Source organism: Strix uralensis, chromosome 5 (assembly GCF_047716275.1).
Source record: "Strix uralensis isolate ZFMK-TIS-50842 chromosome 5, bStrUra1, whole genome shotgun sequence".
Lineage (NCBI taxonomy): Eukaryota > Metazoa > Chordata > Aves > Strigiformes > Strigidae > Strix > Strix uralensis.
This window is the reverse complement of record NC_133976.1, coordinates 51,426,492-51,451,195: the sequence shown is the minus strand read 5'-3', so window position 1 is coordinate 51,451,195 and position 24,704 is coordinate 51,426,492. Positions and strand designations below refer to the sequence as shown.

Below are 24,704 nucleotides of genomic sequence, written 5' to 3'. Positions count from 1 at the left end.
AAACACTAATATTTACATGAAAATATAAAGCTGTTTTGTTAGCACTAGTGAGTAGGAAATACATGTTTGCACAGTAGCATCATGCTTTAATTGTTTAATCTTTTACTTCAGTTAATTTTTATTCTACATGATAATGGCTTAATGCAGTAGCCTAATTTAACAGTCACTTTTCATTTTTAAATTTTCTGTGATACTTACGTGGTTAAACTTTTATTAGTTTTGGCAGAAAACATGCTAAAAACAGCTCTTCCAGAATTTTTTTTCTGTGATATCTCATATTTTGCTGGTAGGGAGATTCTTTTGCTGAGGAATTGTAAACTTTGGTAGCAGTCAAAACTGGCCTTAGTTCAAATGTAAACTGCCTCTGACCCAAGACTGTTTTGCATCTTGACAAGCAGTAAAGCCGAATATAAGCACAACTGTTTTCTGTATTTATTACTTATCTGACTTTTCAGAACGACTAGTTGGTAAAGTTTCTCAGTTCTGTTGGCCATTCCAGCCTCCTGTGGTGCCTCTAGGTGATGAAAACCTTTGTGATACATTGATTATTGTTTCTCACCTAACACCATGGCACTTTACGAAGTGGTACTCCAGGCCATAAACTTTTACTTCTCTAGAAGCAGTGCAGTGCAAAACTGCTGACCAAAGATGCCGTTTGGTTCATGTAGCTTCCACATAGCTCCCACCTTCTGATGTGCAGTGTCCTAACAACTGTAGTTATATACAGTGGAACTAACATGCTGTGTAAATTGTATTTAAATTTTCAGATAATTCTGTGCAAATTACCCAGTAAATTATCATTGTGTTATATTGTGTTCATTTTTCTAGAGGTACCTAGAGGGAGCTCATTAGAGGAGGTGCTATAAAGATACATAAAACAACTCTCTTATTTCTTCTGTGACTACACACCGAATGAAACAAAAATATCATCTTAAGTATCGTCTTTTAGCATTGGAGGGTTGATTAAATATAAGGGGGTGCGATTAAAGTTCTATACACAATTTATGCAAAATTACAAGTTAAATGTGTGCAAATTACTCTCTACAGACAACAGAGAGTTCCTGCAAATGGACTACATGCTATTGAAGGCTAGCAGAAACAGCAAAAATGTTTTTATCCTAGAGTGGAGTATTTTTCTTTTACATATATGTTCTCAAATTAAAAAAAAAAAGACTGCTTTCATTTGCTTTGATACAGGCATCTGAATCTCAGCTAAACTTCATCCTCCCTTCATAGACGAGAAGGGAAAAGGCACTTCCAGAGAACAATGTGTGACACATTCTAGATAATAAGATCAACTGCCTTGTGTAGGTACTTTTTTTTGTGTCAGCTGACTGTAAGGGGAGCCTGCAAAGATTAACTCCGGCTTAGATGTCTAATTGGTAGCTGTCTCAATCTTAGAGATGAATCCAACTTTTATGTATTATATGATATTTATGCTAGTGACTGGTGGGCTTTCAGTCAATTTTATTATATTGTAGCATTAAAATGAAATCTACATCCTCTATTACAGAAGAGGAATGCAGTCTACATCTATTTGATTTCTTCATTATCTAACTCTGTACTGGTTTTGAGGATGGAATGAGCACATGAGAAATTACAGCACAGCAGCTACTAAAATTCATGAAGACCGAAATAACTGAGAAATGCAGTGTTGGCTTTAAACAGCAATCATCACTGTGCCTTATAACAGAGCTGCAGCAATGATCTACTCTGCTACAGCAGAATTTCACCATGGCAGCTGACATTCAGACCTACTGCAACAGTAAATGGACAAGAAGGGAACTTTCCTATAGAACTGAAAAACTGGAGGGGCAGGAAGGGATGGATGGATGGATGGATGGATGGATGGATGGATGGATGGATGGATGGATGGATAACTGCTCACCCTCCATTATAGTCACGAGGAACAGAAGCACAAAGACATGAAACTTGTCACATGGGCGTATTTGGCAGTTGGGTCCCATTACTGCTTCACTGTTGGATCATTTTTTCAAAACCAGGAGGGTGGGGCTTTTTTGTTTAAGTGTGAACATACATTTCTGCTACACGTTACAAAAGACAAATCAGTCAATGCAAACAGGCAAGTCCTGAAAAAGAACCTTTGGCCCTTTGAATCCAACCACCTTCAGACCTGCTGGGGAGTTCCTTTTTCTTAAGTACTTCCCCATTTAATGAAAAAGCAGCTGACTCATGTCTCTCAGTGTTAAATTTGATGATACAGCTAAAGCCTCTATGGTTTCAGACAAATCCAGTTGAGTTATTGTGCAAGATTGCCTCCTGGTGGTAGCACCAACAATCTGCAGAACAACGTAATTTGCACATAGAAAAGACAAAAACGTGTTTTAAAAGCATGCTTCCTTTTTTAATTCAGGTCTAACTAGAGGAATTGAAAGAACTTTATTTTCCCTAGGACATCAGGATAAATTGAACTGCGATTTGAATGGTCTGAATGGAGGACAAACCTTTTGATACTTAACTGAAACGGAGTTTTCTAACAGCATGCTAGCAAGCAAAGCCTAAGAAGACTTTTAGTGAGACATTTAAAAAAAAATCAGTAAGATGCACCCAGCTGTACAGTATCCACAGCAATGAGCTTAATCAGGTCTGAAGCACTTAATAACTACTAGATACAAAGCAAATGGCAAAGTGCCTGAAATTGGATACAAAGACACCAGAACAGACTTAACATTCAGTGAATTCTATGCAACCAAAGTTTTCAATTACAAACAAGAGCAACAGAAAACAGAAATCCCAAACTAACTTTCAATGGATTATTCTCTTGCATAGAACTGGGACAAGAATCAAATAGATGGATTTCTAATTCCAGGTTTTCAAGTGAAGAGAAGCAGATAAAGACAGCTTTATGTAGTTGTTCAAGACCTAGAAAATCAGGACAGCTTGGAATTACTGAGAGTAGTATTTTAATTAGGTCATGCTTCAGATACCCAGGAGAAAGATTTAGTAGAAGAGAAAAGAGCAAGATTGAGTGTGGCAGTGTAATGCAGGGAATGATTTTAAAATATCCACTTCATGAATTAACATAGTAACAAAATGGCAGAGGGTACATGTAATGAACATGTGGTTTAGACTCAGTTTCTAGTAACTGGTCAGAAGAGGAAGTACTGTAAAGATAGCGGTCCAGCACATCATAGATTTTTTAGCCCTTAAAATGCCTGAAAAGCATCCAAAAATGTTTGGGAAACATTGAGAAATCCAACATTTCTACAGTGATTGTGAATGTTTGACCATAAACAGGGTTTGACAGGCAAGAACAGACAAATGTGATAACAGAAGTTTTCTGTGAAGCAAAATGTCTTAACAGTATCAGGCAGAAATTAGCAAAATTATCGAGGAGAAGAAGGGGGGGGGGGGGGAAGTTTAAATTAATCCAAGGATGTCTTTTCTTACACTGGAGTAAAATCAAACTGTGACAAATTAGGTCTCAGCTTTCAAAAAATAAAGGGGGCTCGATTTTCTGCAGCAGAACATAAAACACTAAACATGAGATGCAAGCTTCTCGCTTATGGACCAGTGTCAGTACCAGGCACCATGAATCGATGAAAATACTAATATCTGTTGTACTACAAATTACTAAAGATGATTTTAAAAGTTATATTATAGGCAGAAAAAAAATTATTTTCATGCAATTGAACTTGCAGAGCAAGCAGCGATCCTTTTCATAGACACAACAGACATTCCTTCATGATAGCATGTTTGTTATCATGCAAGCAACACATCATACAATATGGAGCCAAAATCATTTGGTTGATATGGGCTTAACCATGGACTCATATCTTAACAGTGTAACAGAGAGAATAAGCAAAATCCTTTCATGCTCTGCCATGATAAACCATTACCAGCTAACTGGCATTCAATTTAAAAATGCACTTTTAAAAAATTAATACCAAGATAAATTCTTAGACTAGCTTTATGTAAAATTTTCCAGAAGTATTTAAAGGCAGTCTTTTTACATGCCTCCAACATTAAAGTTTTCACAATTAAAGGAAATTCAAGGAAAAAAGTTTATTTAGTAATAACTTTAGAAAAGTGTCCTTTATACTAACGGTGACCAGGATTAGAGACTTCACATGGTACTCCACTTGTGCCAAAATCCGTAGATAACACATGCTGGCAAGATGACACTAGACTAACAGAAAAAACATGAACCTTCCCATCTTACCCGAGTTGCTTTGGAAAGGAAATACAATCAAAATGTATGACACATATGAGATAATTATTTTCTGATTATTCATAAGGATCTGCTAAGACTTCTTAATGAAGTCACTGGGATCTCTGCAGAGGCACGATGTTCCAAGCTAGACCTTTCTATCAGAAGACTGATGACTAAAACTGCAGACTAAACAATCTCCTTTTTCTGAGAAAAAAATGCTAAGTGACATAGAATATTATAAGAGCAGAAACATTTAAGCTCTACAAAGCGCTAAAGCTATGAAGTAGAAACAAACCAAATGTCTTCAAAGCATTTTATTATATAAAGGGCCAATCCTTCCCACTAGGTAAGCTAGAAAGAGCTGGGAGTCTTCACCAATTACCCTGCTGCAGCAAAGAACTCTCCTCCCCTGAGCTACAGCTATTCTGATTTATATACAGGCATAGCATCCTCACTAAATGGTAGCTGGGGTGGGGTTTAAAAAAAAAAACAAACCAAAACCCAAATAAAACCCACAAACCACAAATGCACACAGAAGTTCTCAGCTATTTGGAAATGCTGGGTGATTTAGAAGGGTGAGTTTATTATGCTTTGGAAACTAAAATTTAACCAGGTTGGCCAGTTTTCAGTACATGATAATAGCCTTAAATACAACCGCTTGGCTGATGTAGGATTAAACATGGAATCAAATTTTACAAGTGTAATAGGAGAAGCACAACTACTTCATTGTTTTCATAAATACCTCAATATTTTTCATCAATACTATTTCATAAATACCTTAGTATTCAAGCTCACCTGCATTTCCATTACTGAATTTCTAAAAAAAAAAATCCCCCCCAAATAACACCAGACCCCAACGTGTCCCATTCTAGACTTCCCATTTTGACATAAGATTTCTATGCATTATTCACTTTACCAACGATAAGCCCCTGACCGAGTTCAATCGGAGCACTCCCATCACCTGTTACATCCAGTCTTAAGACTGGCACATTCACTGACCATGCATGTGTAACAGCCTTCACTGGCTCCTCGTTTCAGTTGTGCAGTTTTGTTGTTTTTCTGTCAACTAGTTGAAGTAGAAAATAACAGTCAAATTTAATTAAGCATCTTTTAGTTATAGTACTCACATAGAATGGCCAAACATCTATCTTTCTGTAATTTTTATTTCCAGTAAAGATTAATAGCAAAGTGCTGATGAACAAGAAGTTATCTTAATTATCTGTCTTTGGGAGGATTAGGATTCTTGCGTCTTCTATGATACCTAGAAGAAAAAAAGGCTGAGATGAATGCAAGCTTTGGAGAGTCTTTGATTCTTTTGATATTTTTTCCCCCCAGTGAGTGCTCTGGAGGTTACACAAGTAAGCAAAACACAAGATACACAAGCACAACCCATCACAACTCATTAGATGTCATTGCTGTTGTTCATGGAGTTACATAACGCTACTCATTTCTATTGCTACATCTGCTACAAGCACGCAATAATCCAATCAGTTCTACAGCTGAATAAGTACAAAAGCTGCTGTTTATTCTTAATCCTTTGTGTGAAGTTAATTTTATTATATGGTCAGCTTTTCCTTTGGCTAAAATGATTGCTACAGAACAAAGAGACTTGATGTTTAAAGGAGTTATGCCAGACTGTACATTCAATAGTGTAATATTTTGCAGACAAACTAGCAAACAAACTCTTCACAACAAAAATGATCCCTACTTTCCTCTTAATTGCCCACGCTAAAACAATGAAGATCCTGTTTGGTGCTCATTAAAGTGACAGCTACCCTTTGGCCATAGAAAGTTCTACCATTTCATTCCTTTTATCTACTCCCAAAACACAATAATTAAGAAGTTTTCTGTGGACAAAAAAAAGAAAATCTGTCTGTATAAAGTCTCCATTAGAAGCTAGCAACAGGTGTAGTTTCCAGTGCAAATATCTGAATGTATGTAGTTCCTCTTTAAGCTCGGTCACGCATATTTGCGCCTCTCCTCCTCCTAGCTTTCTGAGTACAAGGCACACCAAGGTGCACTTTTCACCATTTGAAATAAAAAACCTCTACTATATTCTTAAGCCTGAGAATCATTCCATTTTTTCTGAAAAGTTATTAAGGAATAGACAATGCATGTTTCCAAGCTGATTCGGTTATGTCCATTGAGGGTGTTTTTCATACTAGATTGTCTTATGCAACTTTAATGAATCACCTGAACCAGTAGCTAACTAGATAAGAAATTTCTACTCTGTGACACATTTTACCCCCCAAAAAAGTTGCAAAGGCTACCAAATGGGCAGTGTTAAAAAGCCTTATGAAATACAGTCTTCCACTTACACAACATTGCATTTAAGATTTTATGTAGTAGCCCATGTGCTAATACTACCTTGTCTCACATGACCTACCCTAGGTTCAATCTGGTCATTAAATTATTCCAGTATTTCCCTTTACCTCCAAAAGGAACAAGTATTGAAAGGAAAAGACTTACTGTCCCACAGGATACCAACGATGTTTTGTTGTGTAAAACATTTTGCTGAGCTCTTCAATTGTAGGACCGCTACTGTTCTTTAGCTCTTCTTCATTCAATCTGGATTTCAAAACTTGGTCAAGGGTTTCTTCTTTATTATTCACTGGATCTGGCCGTGGTATGGGCTATAAAAACAGTAGTGTATGTATTTCCTTTTTCTCCTTTTTTTGAGAGAATAATAAAAAAAGCTACATAGATAGCATTACAATTTACTCTTAACAGGCTGAAACCAAAGGAATACAGAAGAATACCTGTAATTGTAAAGGCTGTTTATCACACATCCCCCTCCATCCCCACCCCCAAGAAACCCACACCACTGTGGAGCAGACCTCTAGAAACATCTAATTACCCCATGTGCAACAGCTGATTACCCTACCCCTAAAATCAGCACTGCTTCATCATTACTGCTGATCTCATCCTTACAGTTCACTAGCTGAATCATAAGCTTCAGTTCTACCAATACAAAAGTACTCGTATTATTCCTATTTACAGATTCATTCATAGTGATAATCATCATCACTAAAAAAGCTTTTAGATGTTTTGTACCTTGGAGAAGAATGTCACTTCCTAATTGTTTGTGCATCCGCTAAGACTAAGACGTTTGCTCTCAACCTGAAACCTAACTACTAGCAGCGTTACAAATATTTTTCCTTGGTTTAGTCTTTAACATCTGTTTTTCCTGAGACATACAACTGATAAATTTAAAAATACTGAAAGGTAATTTGCAGGCAAAGAGTGCTAAAACGTTTTAAATTTTCAATGGAGAATTTTCACATTGGTTACTTCAGCAACATAGCTACCATTTGCAGGATTTTACTAGCATGTGAGAACTGGAAATTTAACTTTTCTAGCATACGCGTTTGTTTCATCTAGACTTACTTTCATCGGTATAAAGAACACATAGAAAGTACTACAGATAAATAAAAATTCAATATTTAAAGTCTTTTGTGGCATTTATGAACGCAAAGCACTGAATGGAATTTAAAGCTCGAGTTGAAAGCAGCAGCAGCATTTCTTTATACCCTCTTGCCCACACTGCTGCATCTGTACACAGCGGGACATGTGAACTATAACCAGCATTTCAAACATCCTTTCTGAGGAGTATGCTCATAGACAGACAGTAGTTTTCTCTGTAGTGCACAAGTATTTGAGTGCCTCATTTAATTCTATTTGAGTCACTATATGCTGTGATACCTGAGCATTTCCTACTCTGCAGCTTTCCCTCAATTCAATTAAGAATAAGGTCCTCCTCATGGCAGCAGCTATATTCATCATTCACTTAATTCACAGACATGCTGATCACGTACTAAAAAGTACCTCAGTATTTCAAATTAATTTTGAGTGTTTAGGGCATCTTTTATGAACTACTTATGCCTTTACAAAAGTAAGAAATACAAATGTGTACATTTGGACATACTTTTGTATGCTCGTATGGAATCTCAAGCGAAGGGTGGTAGCAGACAATTGTCTTCAAATCTGATGTCACTGCAAGTTCCACTTTGCTATAAAGATAAAAACTTACATTCTTAAACATATCCCTTGCTCAGCATTTCCACAAATTGTAACTGAGCAGCCCGAGTCCCAGAGAAAACCAGATTTGACCCTGCATTTATGAATTCTTAAGAATCTTCTATAAAATAAACCCTTATAAAATAAGGGCCACAAATACTTCACCTGTACCTCCTCTTTTTTTTTTCTTTTTCCCCCCCAGCCATCTTTATGGGGGTTTTTTGGATGGAGAGGAAAAAAGTGCTAAAAGAAGGTACTAAAGATAGCTGGAAATATGGGTTGGAAGAAAAAAAAAAACAAAACCTTTTAACACTTCGAATAATTGCACATGAATCTGTAGCAACAGATGGGGATAATTATCTCTAGGACAACATGCCTTTATAAGAAGTATTGCACCTACAAAAGAAAGAGTAGGAAGCAAAGCTCTGTTTGGGATTCCAACTTTTATATTTGGTAAAAGATTATGGACATGATGAACAAAAAGTCCTACTGAGAGTCTCCTTGAGGGAGTATGACCCTTCTCACCTTTCTTCCTTATTAACTTCCATGACACATTGGCTTCCTAAAATCTTATATGAATGACATGGATGCTGCGTTTCTCGCTATATTTGTATCATATTTTCCAGTTTCTACTCAAGTTCCCCATGCAGCAGGACAAAAATACCTGGAGTTTGTCTTAACAACAAGCACCAATGAAAATGACTGCTCTTAGCTACTTTTGCTCTTCCGCAAACAAAACTGCAGGGGTTCTGGGGTCATCACCACGTTTAGAAGGATTCCTGCGTGACTTTTCATTATATTCATTGTTTTAAATACTAACTTCACAATTGTTATGATCGGAAACGGTACTTTAGTTAAAGTTATTGTATATCCAAAACTGGCAGAAGATATATTTGATACCATTATATGACAACTTCACAACAGAGAAAGTAGCCCTGGAATAGCCCTGGCCATGAAAAGGCCACACATCAAAGCATGTTTAAATACCAATTGTAGTCTTCAGGGAGGACTGAGAATGTGGATTTATGGCAAGCACGATACACAGCTCCATCTGCAAAACACACACGTAAAGAACACTAATGTAAAAACAGCGCTGTGCCAAATTTAAGAATGTTTACTTTTTTATTCCATTCTGTCTTAATTGGGGATTATAATCACATGGGTTTAGATTAACAAAACCCAAACACTGTCTGAATAGAAGTTCACTTTACTACACAGATTTCTAGCACAATCAAAAAATACAGTATCTAGGTAGCTATGGCCTACATTTACCTTTCCAATTGTATTGTGTTCCTAAGAAAAAAATCACAGCATGAACAAAATACCTATAGATTCCACCATAGAGCATATTCTTTATATATGCAAAGAACATTACCTTATGACTTAGAGGAAAGACCATAATTTCATTCATAGCAATAATTGTTATAAAAATCAAATTTGTACTTCGCTGGCAACTGCTCTGTATACTATACAAAACACAAAACCATAACATCTTGGCTGCTATAACACTAGAGAACTTTAACCCTTTCCCCAGGTTCCTGTTGCTCCAAGGAAAGCAATCACAAGAATTGCAAGTAGTAAAGAAGGCCAACAGCATCTGGGACTGTACTAAGTGGACTGAGAGAAGGGATTATCTTCCTCTATTCAGCATCTGTTAGACCACATCTAGATACTATGGCCAGTTCGGGGCCCTTTAATAAAAGATAAACTTGAATGAGTTCAGTGAAGGCCTGCCAAGATAGTCAGGGGCTGCAGCACCTGCCCTGTGGGGAGAGGCTGAGGGAATGGGGCTGGCTCAGCCTGGAGCAGGGACACCTTTGGGGAGACCTAACAGCAGCCCCCAGTGACTGAGGACTGGGGTTATCGAGGAGAGGAAGCCAGTCTGTTCACAGTGATGCACGGTGGGAGGACATGAAACAACACCCATAAGTTGAAATGAGAGGCTCTGACTGGATATGTAGAGAAATGTTTTCCTCATGGGGACAGCCAAGCAGCGGGACTGGGGCCCAGGCAGGTTTATCCTCGGAGATCTCAAAGACCCAGCGGGACAAAGCCCTGAGTGACCTCGTTTAGATGAGATGTTGGGGGATATGGTGTAGGGGAGAACTTGTAGAATAGGGCTGATGGTTGGACTCGATGATCCCAAGGGTCTTTTCCAACCTGAATGATTCTGTGATTCTGTGACCTGGTGTGACTGCAGAGCTGAGCCTGCTTTGAGCGTGAGGTTGGACCACAGACCACCCAAAGTCCCTTCCAACTGAGTTTTCCCATGATTCCATTCCCATTTTTTCACAGAATCATTTAGGTTGGAAAAGACCTTTAAGATCAAGTCCAACTAAACCTAACATAAGGTGTTAAAATGTAAGAGTCCCTCCTTATATAGGAGCCATACCATGGGCATCTTGTCTTCCACAAGTGTCTAGGCATGCATGCCTAAGATGAGCCCAGGAGGTGCCTGTACCTGACTTTTACTGGCAAACCTCTATGACCGGAACATGACACAAATCAACATGTAAGTTTGAGTCCTGTGAAGCTTCTTCTACCACTACACTTTAAGAACTGAATTACAATCATACAGGAACGAAGTCTTAGCATGTTCTGATCCCTCTGTTTTCAAATAAGTCATAAAAGGTTTTCAACTTTTTTCTGACATGTTATTTTATGTAGAGTATCTTTAGTTTTAGTACAAATAGGATTCTTCACTGCTGTTTATAATGGAGGGGGAGAACATTCAGTGTGCCAAAACTGGGAAAGCTAAAAGAAGCAAGAAGAAACTTTTGTGTAGCTATTTTCCTCTCAGAAATATTTTAGATATAAAATCCTTAAATTTATAATTTGTTAGCACTTCCATGCTTCAGTTCTTCCAGTTAAACCATTCTTGTTATTAAGAAGTTGAGTTCTCATAAAATATTACTGCAAATAGTTCATATTTCTTTCTAAGGTTTCTTTCCCCTCCTTGCCCACTAACCTCTAAGATGTAACATGTCCATTATATTTTCTCAATTCCTGTCTTTTCTACCACCTTTACTACCTCCTCTACATCTTTCTATTGACATCTAAAACATGGACAAAAGTCTAAGAAATAACATTGCCTGTTTTAAATTGTTCTCTGTTTATGTTAAGTAATGAGATTTTACTGTACCTTTTTCTCACCACTCTTTGTAAGTCTGAAAACATAAGTTTAAATCTTTGAATATAATCGGTGGTAAGAGGGGTGGTATTTGCAACCTAAATAATGGAGGAGCATCATATGTGAACCAGAGAAACTTTAAAAGAAAAAAAAACAAACAAATTGAGCTATCTTTAATTATTAGCAGAGAACATGGAATATCAAACCTCATTCTGTTCAAATAAAAATTCACTTCCATGCTTCCATTACTTCAAACATCACTGGAAAGAGGCTCTTAAAGAACAGATTTTAATACAGGACTTCTACAATTCCATCGCCACTTACTCTGCAGCAGGGACTGCTTACAGGTTGCTACTGAACGCATCCGAAAGAAGCTGGATGACACAGTTCTAAGTGATGTTGCCATTCTGACAGCAGAGAGGAAACCAGTCCTGGACAAGATGGAACTCAAACAGACACCGTATCCTTTTTTTCTGCAGAACACACTCTGAAAGAAACCAATTTATAATTGGTCAGGGTATAAAAGACTGACAACTTAATTTCTTGAATACCTTAAGGATAAATAAAATTTGTGCAGTATACTCTTCATTATTTGTCAGTTGTTTAGAAGTCCTTATTATTTAACATACTGGCACCTACCTCCTTAATAGCCATATGTGGTACAAGACTTTATTTACTGAAAGGTACTCTTTGAAGGTACATCATTAACTTTAAGTTTCCAAGCTTGGGTCTTCTCATGGTTCTTCTACTGGTATTCACCCACATAAGTTTTGCACCCTTCCTTCTGTACGCTCCATAGAATTATTCCTGAAGCATGCTTTTCTTGTTCATGACGTAAATATCATGGCCCAGTATAAAAACAGAAGTACTTATAAATAACATTTGCTGTAACAAACTGTCTAGATGCAGTTTGTTTCATCCATCTCAAAAGCAATACACCTAAAAGCTACAAAACACCATTTAGAATACCTGAAACATCACTACAAATTTCACAGAAGCAGAAGGGCACACATAAACATCTTAAGCTTTCACTGTCTACAGGAAAAAAAATTGCTTCGAAGAGAAACTTATAATGATCCTTAAAAGTACATAACTGGAGACAGTTTAGAGACATACTCACAAAAAAATAAACAAGACTTCTTTAAAACCACTTAATATTTCACACTTCAGAACATCACCAGAAGTGTGCATTTTCCAATTTTGACAAATATTTATTCATCATTTTCTTCACCTGTGACAAGTGCTACTGAAGTTAGAGAACACTAACACAGCATCTACAGAACTGCTCATAACTTGCCTTTGAAAGCTCATTAGCAAAAAAAGATGTGAGGAATACAGCAGATCTGGACCGCCCTGTCAAAGGACAGCGTTCAAGCACCATTCTCGGCCTCACCTCGAGGACCACTACAGTTTAAATCGGGGCATTCCCATCCCTGAGACAGCATACAGAAAACGAATTTAAAGACCTGTCAGCAACAAGCAGGAATATGAAACCTGACACTCTATTATTAAAGAAAATATTTAGCTTTTAAAAAAAAGTCGTTAATCCGTCAAAGCAAGCAGAAGACTACCCTATATAAAAACGGATCTGCAAGCTATTAAGAAAAACTGAGTGCGAAACACAGCGATTTAACCCTTCTAAAAGTATATAAACGCTCTTCCTCTGGCCCATTTCGGAGGCCTGGCTTGTAGCTCCACTGCATCAGCCTGACACGCGTTATCATCAACTACAAAACTGGAGGGCGGGGCGGGGAGCGCTGCACAGCGCGACCCTCAGGCGAGGCGGCCCTGCCCTCGGCGGCCCGGCCGGGCCCGGCCCACGGACACGAGCGCCTTCCCAGCGCAGAGTGCAACAGCCGGCGGGAATCGCCGCCCGCCTGCCCGCCTCTTGCCCATCCGCCCGTCCGCCGCGGCGGCGCAGCGGTTACCTGTGCGAACGCCCCCGCGTCCCCTCAGCAGCCGCCGGCCACCCCAGCACCGGAAGTGGCACCGACGGCCGGTTCCGGTTCCGGCAGCGGCTTGCCCCGCGGCACGCCGGGAGACGTAGTGCGAGCGGGTGGGTGGGGCCTGCCCCGGGTGGGCACGCCGCCACCGCCACCACCTCTCCCTCCCTCCCTCCCTGCCTGCCAGCCTGCCTGCCTGCCCGCCCAGCGCCGCCCCGGCCCCGGTAACAACCCCTGAGGCACCTCAAAATACGGCTGCGGCGGCAGCGAGCCGCCCCTTGGCCGGCGGGGGCGGCCGCTGATGGCGAGGGGCCGGGCCGGGCCGAGCCGGGCCATGGGGGGAGCGGGCGAACACCCACCGGTTGTCCCCGCCCCCGGCGCTCCCTGGGGGTCCCTGTGCGGAGTGGGTTTCGGGGGGCAGCGCGGTGCTCAGACACCTGCAGCGGGGGGCGTTGGGCCACCCCGGCGTCGGCAGCAGCTGTTCAACCGGGAGAGAGGGCGCCAAGTCCCCGCAACAGGCAGTAGCGCACCTGCCTGTCCCGGGGACACGCCATGGTGTTATATTAGCTTCTAAATAACCCCCTCTAATCCTATGATTTGAAGTGACATCTCTAACATTATTGGCTGTTTCACAAGTTTGCGAGCATAGCCTGCTTGCTTTCCAGGTCAAATTACACAGTGGCTGCAGCAGCTCTCTGTTCAGCCTGCCAAACCTCTGCAGTACCTGTAATAGCTTTTCACAGGGTAGGCCTGGGTTTTATGTACATGAAATAGCACATTTTAGATATTTAAGACGTGCAGAAAACTCACCTGAGTGCTCCAGGCACACTGCTGCTCTGGGGCTTCTTGCTTTGCTTCTTTCAGAGACCCGAGTCACAAACCGTTTCAAAGATAATGCTATATTTACACAACATTGATAATTGATTTTTATCTCTACTTCTTGTCTTTTATCTGACCTGCTGCTCTAGTACCTGAAATGGCTCCAGCACTGTAAGCTTTCACATGCCCGTGAAGCATCTCTAAGTCACATCAGCTGACTGTGTCTCCGTTCCCTTCACAGAATTACCCTTTTGGAGAGTCTTAGATAATGCCTTCTGAAAAGGCTGCAACCTCTTCCAGATACCTTCAAACCATTGCATCTTTTCTGGTCATTGGGTGTGGTACAGGAATTTCATGCAGTTGTTGTTGGAAGCCGCACAATTTCAGCAATGTCTAACTTTGTCCGTAGCTGTGAGAGTTGTAGTTACACTGACAACTTCCAGAAGAGTAGCAGAAGTGTAGGCAGAAATCACTAGTCAAGAGCTGATTGTTCCCATTAGCAGTGGCAAAGGTTTCTTTTTGAATGTTTTTCCTGACAGTGGAAAATGGAAGACATCTGTTCTGGGCCTTCTTGCAGTATTAGATTCAGTAAGTCATAGAGAGAGGGGCCACAGATGGGCCAAAATGTTCTACATGCTACTTGGAGAGATGCAACCAAGGTGGGAGATCACATCTCCACTACAAGACAACTCCACATTTGTGGAGATCAGCTCTTTCCATCATTCTCCATCATTTCAGTGTGCAGCTACAGAGGGGTCTGATCTGGACTCAGGCACCAAACAGAAGCAGCACAGTTTTGTGTATCTTCTGCTGTGTACCAGCTCATCACTCCCACAAGGAAATCCTTGTACTAGGATAAGGCCAGCCCTTGGATGAAGAACAGCCTTCTGAAGTTGAATACAACCAAGATAGTGGTTTTACTGATGGACAAAGAAAACATGTTGAGGATTTTAAGCTCAAGGACAGTGTTGACCAAATAAATGGTTATAAACTGTCTGAAACGAGTGTGGTCTGGAAATTCAAAGAAAGGAGTGAAACTGCATTTATGGAGTGAGCTTCAGGAATATCTTGTCCATAAGCATAGTGAGGATAAACAGAGTTACTTTGAAGTGACTCTAACCGAGTTTATGACCACGACCAGATTGTGACAATGGGGGAACTGGTGCTCAGTATTCTTGCCTTTCTCCTGGATGGCCTCATTGCAACACAGCTGCATGCGAATGCACCTTGCTGCTGTCCCTTAGCACAGAACAGTCATGTGCGCTACATCTGTGTGTGAGTGTGTGAACCTATGACACAAGCACATTAGGCCTTGTTCTAGTTTCCTAGGAAATATCAAGTAAAATTAAGGCTTCTGTGACTTATCTTGAAGGTGTTCATGACTTAGCTGTCACAGCTTCTTTAAAAGATTGCCTAAACTCAGTGATGATGACGACTGTGGTTGACACCTCTGATTTTTAGATGCTTTCTCAAAAGGATATTGTTCATCCACTCAGGAGACAAAAATCCTTTGCTGTCCAATGGAAACCTTGAAATGAATTCCCTTCACAGCTGGAGACCACTGCAAATTGAACCTGCTTCTTTCTCCAGTGTAAGACACTTTATTTTTAACTTATGTTCTCTATATTGAGCAGCATCTGTTAGAAAAAATAATTTTTAAAAACCTCTCACTAGCCCTTTAGAAAATTTCCCTCTCCATAAAAAATACTAGATCTTGATATGCTCCAGTATATTAGTCATCACTGTAATATAAGCCTTCTATGGCGCTCCTACATTACTGTTTCCTATATCAATGTTTTTGCTTTTATGAAGACAATTTTTTTACTCTTCAGTGCCATATGTATTTTCTGAGGACTGCATACAGACACATACTCACAGGTATGTGCTCTCTCTCCCCTCAGACACAAGTTTGAAAAAGTAGAGTTTCTGATGTTACTGATGAATGTGACCACAAGTCATCTGTTGGAGGGATTTTATAGGCTGGTGGTGTTCAGTTGTTAACAGCTAAGGAGTTAATTCGTCACTGAGATTGTAAAGAATAGCAAAAGAGCTTGAATTTGAAGTTTCTTTTTTTTTTTTTCTTTTAAATAAATGTTGCACCACATGCCAGTCTGTACTTTTGTTTTCAATTATCGTTTTTTTTTTCCACATAGTGAATGCTACATGGTTCTTGAGGGGAAATTTCTGATTCCAGACAGGACAGCTACTGGGAGGATTACTAGTATCTGTTGCTTAGTGCTACATCTTTAGTCTTCTGTTTCACATCACTGCAATGGAATATCACTTGCAAGGTTCATCAGAAACTGTTAGCAATCTTGTGACCCTTGAGTGAACTGATTGGGAACACTTGACAGCCCTCTGGAATCTTGATTCACAAAATAGTCTTCACTAGACTTTTCAGATTCGCTGATCTTATACCCTCATTATATAATTAGTTTCATATTAGAGGTAACCTGTGGGTATTTCTGTGATGATTTTATTCTGGAAATGTGTGCTTTTAAAACATCACTGTAATGGCAAATCTCGTAACTTAAATCCTGGTTCTAAAAGGTTGCAATTGAAGGTACTGCAGAACTTTATTTTTCAAAAAGGAAACCACATTCCTTGTTAAGCTTCCAGGCTATTTTTAGATGGTTTCTATAAAAAGATTTTTTACGAGACAGTAGATGAGGTCTACCCCCTCCCTGACACATAGTGTTCTGTGAGTCTATTCTTAGAAGCATGTTCTGACGGATTACAACTTTCTGGTAAGGAGACGGGAACTGCTTAAGGACAGCTCAGAAGCGTGATTACACACTTCTCCAGCATGTCTGGAGATGGGGATATTAATAACTGCCAACGGCCTTGCTTGCTTCAGCAGGTGGTAGACAGCAAAGAGGAGAGGAGCTGCTCACTTTGTATTATCTCAAGAGAAAGGAGGTTGTTCTTTCCATGAACTGCGGGGATACTGTGGAGGCCCTAATGGTGATGAGTTACAGACCTCTGAGACTTCATGTCTTTGAAAACCTGGAAAGTTTTGTTTCCAGTTTGCTCTCTGACTGAAGAAAAAACCTCATCTGTTCTTACTCAAACAGTCAGTTACAAACTTCTCCAGGAAAAATTCTAACTCATAAAACAGTTGCCCTATAGTTAGGGCAACAAATGCTGTGTAGTAATCAGGGCAGGACTATGTTGGTTGTCTCTGTTTTAGAAGAACAAATTTATAAATCAGAGCTGGCAATTGGACTGGTGTGGGCTTTGTGTAAGCAGTTGCACACACACACACACACACACACCCCTTGTGGGAAATGGAAGATTGGGACTTGGCTGTTCTAACTCTTTTGCTGCAGCGGCATATTTTGGAAATTGTTTCATAGTACAATCATTCAGGCTGCTCTTTAGCAAACTGAATATAATAAATATTTATTTTTTCATGGAAACCAATGTTTCAAAATCTTCCAGAAATAAGCATTTGGTTTCCTTTGCTTCCTTTAAATCTGGACTAGAAAAAGTACAATACAATCATACCTAGAAGTGAAACTGAATTTGTGAATGGATGGGTTTCTTTTATTGCAAAGGCGGTGTCTTAATGATGGAGATGGATGAGCCTTCACTCCAAAATAATGTATCATAATCTTTGTGAGGTTATTCTATAAATTTAGGATACAGATTTCTAATGAGACATTGTAGTTTAGTTATGGTCTTAATTGTCAAATCTTCTCAAGTTATGCTGTAGCCAGACAGACTTATATGTTTTAAGTCAATCTGAAAATGCCCAGAGTAAATGCCGATGCTTATGTCAATAGGCTATATTCATTCTTTAGCAGATCTCATGCCATCTCGTTACTGGTCCATCCAGTTACTGGTAAGAAGTCAAGCTGCAACTGTAAATAACAGAAGACAAAACTAAAATACCTATAGTAGGCATATGCAGCCTAAATAATTTGTGTTCCCACTGATTACTGCAGTTGAAGTAAGCAATATTATGCCTCTATTCAAGCAGCAACTTAAGAAAAATCAAAAGTTACTTGTTACAGTGAGGGCTCCTACTCACAGCATCCCATTTTGATGTCTTAAGTTGGCAAAACGTATAACTGGTGGGGTTTTTGTCTCCTCTCAGTACAGTTTCACCCAGAACTGTCAGTTAAGATCATTCAGAAATTGTCCAGTGACTCTTACAATTAGTGCTAAGTGAAAAACACTACACTTCTGTGCCCCAGTTTCCCCATTTGTACATAGGGATCATAACAACTCTTGTAAAATATTCTGGGATTTACTGAAACATGTGTAATATAAAATCTAGATATTACTGGGAGAATTCATTCTGTATGTGTACATACATACATCTGGTTTTTGCTGCTGAACAGACTTTCTACAATACTTAGCAAAAATATAAAAAATACTTTTATGCAAAATAAAGAACCTGGGTTTGAAATTGTGTTGTAATTGCAGTAAGACTTTTATAAGATTGCAAAGCGGGATAGGAGCAGGAAGTAAGATTAGTCAGCCACAGGCTCAGCTGGCCTGGATGCACCCACTCAGTGAGTAACTCGATGACAGTAAAAGCTGTCATAGGAAGATGGGCAGCAGCTGTGTTGAATTGTTCTGGGAGTATTAGTTGCATAATTGCAATTATTTGTTTACCTTTTCTGCCTACAGTGACATTATAGAACACTTTGTTGTTGAATAACGTGGTTGCCTAACTTTGTTCTCGGAACTGCTCTAATCCTGGCGATGATGTGATGATCATGGATTTGTGGGAGGAGGATTGTGCTCTCCATCCTGGCCTTCACATTGGTGCCGTAGGACCAAAAGTATAAGGCATCCAAAGTTGGGTTAATAACTCATGGATACTACAAGGAGTAGTTTCACTCCCACTTGTGTTGCTTACCTTTTGTTGTCTCTGGTGCTTGCTAGACCCCACTGTAAGCCAAATCAATCCACCAGTCCAGTAGAAGACCAGATTAAATGGCTGTTTTTCTGCCAAGTTAGTGCATTGAACCAGCTCAGCAGAATCTGACAAGCCCCAGGAGTGAGCAGCGGGGGAAACACTGTGCGTGAGAAAGGAGAGTAGGAGTGAGATGGGGAGGGGAAGTAACAAGTCCTCTTTTTGACAGGTTGGCTCAGCTGTCTGGTATAACTTGACATCAAATATGTGGTTTCACACTATCCCTAATGCAGTGAACTACAGACAGTCCCCTTCTCATACCCTCAGGTATGGGTTCCTGTCCCCTTTCTCATGCCAGACCTACACAGCTGTGTGACTGCCTCTGGTTCACATCAGCTCACTGCTCATGAAGGAACTATTCACACTTTTGATCAGCTCGTCTTCCGTGAGATCATGATGTGAGCTGAGGGAGCAGCAGTGTGTGACAGAAGAGGAGGGCAGGAGCCCTCTTTAGCAGCAATGCAAATACAAAGTGGTGTAACCCTGACATGAAACTACACCCTAAATAACTGCTGTGGAGGCAGGTTTTGGTGAAGCTGGGCTGTAGGAATGAACTCTGATTTAAACGAGGACTACAGGTGATACTAGTCTTACTGAACACCGTACCTAAATTTTCTCTGAAATGCAAATATAAATGTTGCTTTATAAAAACCAATCAGCAGCAACTGTAGCATGACAAGATCGCTTTTCTAAAATTAACCTGATTTTCAGGTGCTCTGAACTCAGAAGCAAAGCATCAGGGAGCAGCAAGGGTGGCACTGCTCCCTCAGGGTGGGTGAGCCAGGAGCCAAGGGCACCCCAAGGTGAGCTGAGTGGGGACCCCACCAACAGAGCACAGCCCCACTGTGCCAGAGGCAGGTGAGCAGAGCAGGGTGGTTACTGCAGCAGGGCCTATCCATGGTCCAGGCATCACTGGGCAGGACATGGTAATAGGCCAGGTCTGATGCTGGTCCAGGAGCCCCCAACAGCCAGGTAGGCACAGCTGAGGTGTAGCTCAGGAAGGATTGGACACCCAGACCCATCAGAGGGTGGGAGTGGAGGCTCCTGTTGAGGCCAACACAGCAATTAAGGTCTATTTTTGCACTCAGCACCCTGACACAAAGCTGTGGAGTCAAAATAGCATCTAACAAAGCCTCTACTGATCTAAGGGCAGTACAATCATCAAGAGTCCTGTCTGATATCCTTGAACTGTTTGTGAGCATGTATCTGACAAAATACAGGCATATAATATGTCCAGATTTCATCACATTCTGCCTGAGGTGCAGGGTTTATTTCAGGATATTAAGGGAGCAAACAGCAATCGCCAGTGCTAAGAGAGCATCAAACAGAACTCCAGGAAATGAGTCTACTGAAAAATTTCATTTAAACAAAAAATCAATTTAAATGACTTCCAAACACATAACATGTTAATCTTTCATTTTAGAAAAAGAAAAATACCAGGTTGAATCAGGGAGGGCAGCTGTCTAAATGAGGATGCATTACTTCATTAATTACAACACTCAGGATGAAAGCAGATTTTTTTTCCCATCGAAGCTTTATTTTACAAGAAAAAAAAAAGATTGCTGAAACACTCTGCAAGTTTTGACAAACTACACACTTAGCACTATGGAAAGCTAGTTTTTTGGATCTACTTTTCTCCTTTTCTCCTCTCTGTGCCCCCTCCCATGCCCTCCAAGAAACTTTTACATTTTTTTAGGTGGTTTTAATGTCATTGTCATATGTTTAATGGTATTGTCATTTGTTTAATGATATGTGTGGCTTTGAAAAACTGTATGGATAAAGAATCCCTGTGCCACACTGCTCAAAATAAATAATCTGGCAGACAAGAATAAATACATTTTAGCAACAACCTTGACCTCCAAAGCACGAGTGCTGAAGTACTATTCTACCCAGGGAAGCGGAAAGCAGAAGCATGTTGGCCTGGGTGACCCATGGTGCTTCTCCAAGGATGTCTTCCAAGACACATGCCAAATAGAGGATATGCACACAGAGTGGTGCAGGCTGCAGTCCAGAATGCAGTTACAGTGGCAATAATGGCTCAGTGGAAAATCCTGAAGGGCAGAGGTGGACACTGCAAGGTCATTGGGAAAGCACCTTGAAGATACAAGAACCTCCACAGGGTGTGGCTAGCTTGAGGAGACAAAGCTTCCCTGGCACTTATGTGTCTTTCTTATTCCAGCTCTGATTCAGAGGATTAAATTTTTGGGAATTTGAGAATGCTATAAAAGAAGGACAATTTTTACTGTAGCTTCTCCTGGAAGATATTCCTTGGTACAGATGGAATGCAAAGAAGCAAAGTCTAGAGTCAGTATTCTGGAGTAGCCAGTTTGGATGGATACTCGGGGATCTCTGCAGCTGTCCTTGTAGGAGCTAGAATGACTTAGGGGAACAACCTAAATCCTTGTAGATATGACAACAGAGAACAATGGTTTTGTTCACTGACATCTCCTGAGCAAGTGGACTTCAGAAGCCTCTTCCTAAGAGCAGCCACAAAGGGAGGTGTCATGAAAACTGTAACTTTCCCAGGATGTGGCAGGCCACTTGTTGCTCAACAAAAACTATCAAAGCATAATAGCTTGCCAATTGACTTGCTGCAACTTCAGACTGAAGCAAGATTCCTGGTCTTGAAAGGGAACACTGAATGCAACATTCATAAGCATTTGCTTGAGCCAACTATGCTTCCCTCAGACATAGGGCAAGGTTCACAGAGCAGAAGTTCCAGTACTTTCAAGAAACTGAGTGGCATTTTACTTGCATTGAGCCTAAAAGCATCTTTTGGCCCATGTCTTCTTTCACTTATGCCAGTCCTTTAATGGTCAGTATTCAGGGTAAAAAAAACCAAACCAAAACAAGAAAGAGTAGGAGAAGGCAGAAACAAAGAAAAACTAGTAATTCTGCAATCAGTGTAACAAAATACATTGGTTTCAATTACTTTGGTCTTGAGGATATGGCTGAGTGAGAATTCTTTGATGTCTAATAAAGTGTTGGAGCCATGGAGTCTTTCTCCTAGTGGGATTACCAGCAATGGTTTTTTTTTCTTCTGTCTTTCTACTTTCATAAAATTCACAAGGAATTGCTATCTTTCACAATGAATTGCTTCACCTCTCCAGCTGTATCTTCATATTTGTTTGATGCTGGCAAGTGCATACAAGTGTTACTAGCAGGTGAAAAGGGATCATTTGGTTTAGGTACCGTTTATGGTCTTGGTCCCTAAACTACCTATTGTATTATGTGAAATTTATACAATATGGAGAGAACAATTTTTAAAATAACCTAAATATTTACGTTCCTTCTACATATGTCAGTATACCTGCTCACTCAGAATGAAGGCTCCTAGTTATAACTGGATGTCATAACAACAGAATTACAAATATTTCAGTTATTCACAAAGTTTCAAGATTATATTTCCTCTTTTCACTGTCCTCATTTTTTCCTCCTGACCCTAAGCAAAGTTCGCTGTAATGCCATTCCTCAAAAGCAAGTAGATTCCCTACCCCACACGCGTGCTGCTCAGTGGTAAACAGTTATTTATATGCAGGTCAGCACTGCATTGTAGTCGTCACTAAATGTTGTTAATTCATTTACATCAACCTCACAGCTCTCCCAAGTGACAGATGATTTGAGAAGACATTACTGTATTTACACCTTGTAAAATTTACTGCAAAGTAAGCCTTCATTTGTAAAGATCTGAGCTCTAGAAACGGGCACTAAATACAGGCTCAAAATTCTTCCAGTCAAACAAGGATTGCTTGAGACCAATTTTGGTACTACACGGCTTCTAAACACCCCATATGAGCCCAGGCCTGAGGTTTACATTTGCCCACACAAAGAACATCTTGAATACTGTACTTTCCATATAGCCTATTTGTTTCTGGAGAGGGGTGGGAAGCTGTGCTATAGTCATTTGGAAGAGGTTTCACATGTCTGTGTGTGATCACACCTATCTGAAAAAAAAAAAACCCAAACCCCAAACCCCAAATCAACCAAGCAGAAAATCACCAAGACTGCTGCCACCAGAATCAAATAATAAGACACTGTGCATCCTCAGGAAGAGAGCCCTAGCAGCCCAGACTATAATTGTTTATTCTAAGGCACCAGATGTGCTATAGATACTTCAATATCTCTGAAGCTAGGAAAAAAACAGGCTAACATCCAGCTGATAAAACACATTATCTTATTATTTTTTTCTCTTCCTTATAGCTTTTTTCCTAGAGATTAGCATTTCACCTTTTTAGGTTAGATGGTAAATACTGTGAAGGTGCTGAGTATACAAAGGTATCTACTTGGTCTAGTTTAGTAGTAGCAACAGACTATAATAATTTAGTAAAAGGAAAAATTTACAGTTGAAGAATAGTTCTGTGTGTGACTATCAAGACCCGATTTTGCTGAAGGACCATATCTAAACATGGCCATTTCACATGCTAATGCATGCAAATGAACTCACACATCTCCACTGCAGAATGAGGGGGTGTTATGGATCATTGCTTTACACCCCAATTCTGCAAATGCACTTCTCTTGGCGCATGTCACGTCATTGTTGATTTGACTGACTTCAGAGAAAGTTATATCTGGAACATTAGGAGAGCAATTAAGCGCTTAAAGGGCTGAGTATGTACGCGAGACTTCACAGAGATGATGGCTTTTTGTGGATTTACATTAAGTTTGGAATTACCGGTGTATTCAACAGATGAGGATATCAAATAGCATAGAACAACCCTGTACTTGTTAGTTGCCTTCTCTAGTGTCAATGACTTAGAAGGATAGAGAAGGAAAACTACGTAAGGTTTTAGGAAGGATTGTGGGGAGGGTGAAGGAGGGAGGCACACCACTCCTCTGACACGTTTCAAGTTATTGTAACCATTATGTAATAATATAAATGCTTAAATTTTAAGATATAGAACATGTTTGTAGTACCTGTGATAGACGTGTTTCAGCAATTACACAGTCCAGATTTGCCAGTGTCAGAGAACTTTCCATTCCACCAGAGTGTACAGAAGTTATGTAGATAATCTAGAAGACGCATTTTTAAACCAGGAAAAAACACTTGACAGGGAATCTTATGTATACAGGGTCCAATTCCTGGCTGTGCTGTTAGCCTGCTTGTTAACCTATGGCAAATCACTTCATCTTTCTGTGCTTTTACTTCCCATCAATAATGATGCACAGTGCTAGGTGTTACTATCACTGTGCAGCTGTAGTAGTGTCTAGGATGCTTGTGAGATAATTATACTCTAACTCCTACAATATTTATCTTTCTGCTAAAAAAGGAGGCTCGCTAACCAGGTGTTATTAAGACAACGATATTCTAAGGTATCTTTGTGGCAGGTTTAGTGATACTCACGCTGCCTAAGTCAGGAAACGGTACACATTGTACCATTATGGTGCACGGGACACACTGACGAAGTCTTAATTTTGTCAGTGTTGAGTGATGACCTCCCACACAATTATTACAAACGAGCTTCTCCTACTTCTGCAGACAACCACTGCGCATCGCGGAGTGGGTAAACCGGCGGGACGGCGAGCGGCTCTGGCAGTTAAGCTCTGCCAGCTCGTACCGGGGTGACCGAGGAGGCCGCTGCCCCTGGGCCTTGCCCGCTTCTCCCGCAGAACCTGGGAGAGCGAACGCCCCTCCCGTGCCGGCAGCCTGGCCGCCCTAGCCCGTTTTAGCTTGGGGCAGCCCGCCGGGCCGTGAAG

The 24,704-nt window shown here is 40.3% G+C and overlaps 1 protein-coding gene across 3 annotated transcripts; it reads right to left on the bottom strand.

Moving 5' to 3' along the window:
* Positions 1 to 5,319: 5,319 nt before the first annotated feature.
* On the bottom strand, positions 5,320 to 13,327 carry MRPL42 (mitochondrial ribosomal protein L42). 3 transcript variants are annotated; one of them, XM_074870745.1, is made up of 7 exons: positions 13,250 to 13,314; positions 12,619 to 12,754; positions 11,646 to 11,808; positions 9,179 to 9,242; positions 8,100 to 8,184; positions 6,644 to 6,807; positions 5,320 to 5,435 (listed from the first exon to the last, which is right to left on the bottom strand). In XM_074870745.1, the coding sequence occupies exons 2-7, from the start codon at positions 12,700 to 12,702 to the stop codon at positions 5,390 to 5,392; spliced, it is 606 nt and encodes a 201-aa protein (XP_074726846.1). In that variant the 5' UTR covers positions 12,703 to 12,754; positions 13,250 to 13,314; the 3' UTR covers positions 5,320 to 5,389. The 3 variants fall into 3 exon arrangements, with proteins under 3 accessions (XP_074726846.1, XP_074726849.1, XP_074726847.1); XM_074870748.1 differs by lacking the exon at positions 12,619 to 12,754 and having other exon boundaries at positions 13,250 to 13,327; XM_074870746.1 differs by lacking the exons at positions 12,619 to 12,754; positions 13,250 to 13,314 and adding an exon at positions 11,961 to 12,597.
* Positions 13,328 to 24,704: the final 11,377 nt, after the last annotated feature.

Bases quoted from the DNA above. Each gene is read 5' to 3' on its own strand.
- MRPL42 (XM_074870745.1), bottom strand. From the start codon at position 12,702: ATGGTGCTTGAACGCTGTCCTTTGACAGGGCGGTCCAGATCTGCTGTA. The intron at 11,809-12,618 runs GCAAGTTATGAG...GGTTTCTTTCAG, and splicing joins TTGCTAATGAGCTTTCAAAG to AGTGTGTTCTGCAGAAAAAA. The intron at 9,243-11,645 runs GTAAGTGGCGAT...TGTGTTTTGCAG, and splicing joins TAAGCAGTCCCTGCTGCAGA to ATGGAGCTGTGTATCGTGCT.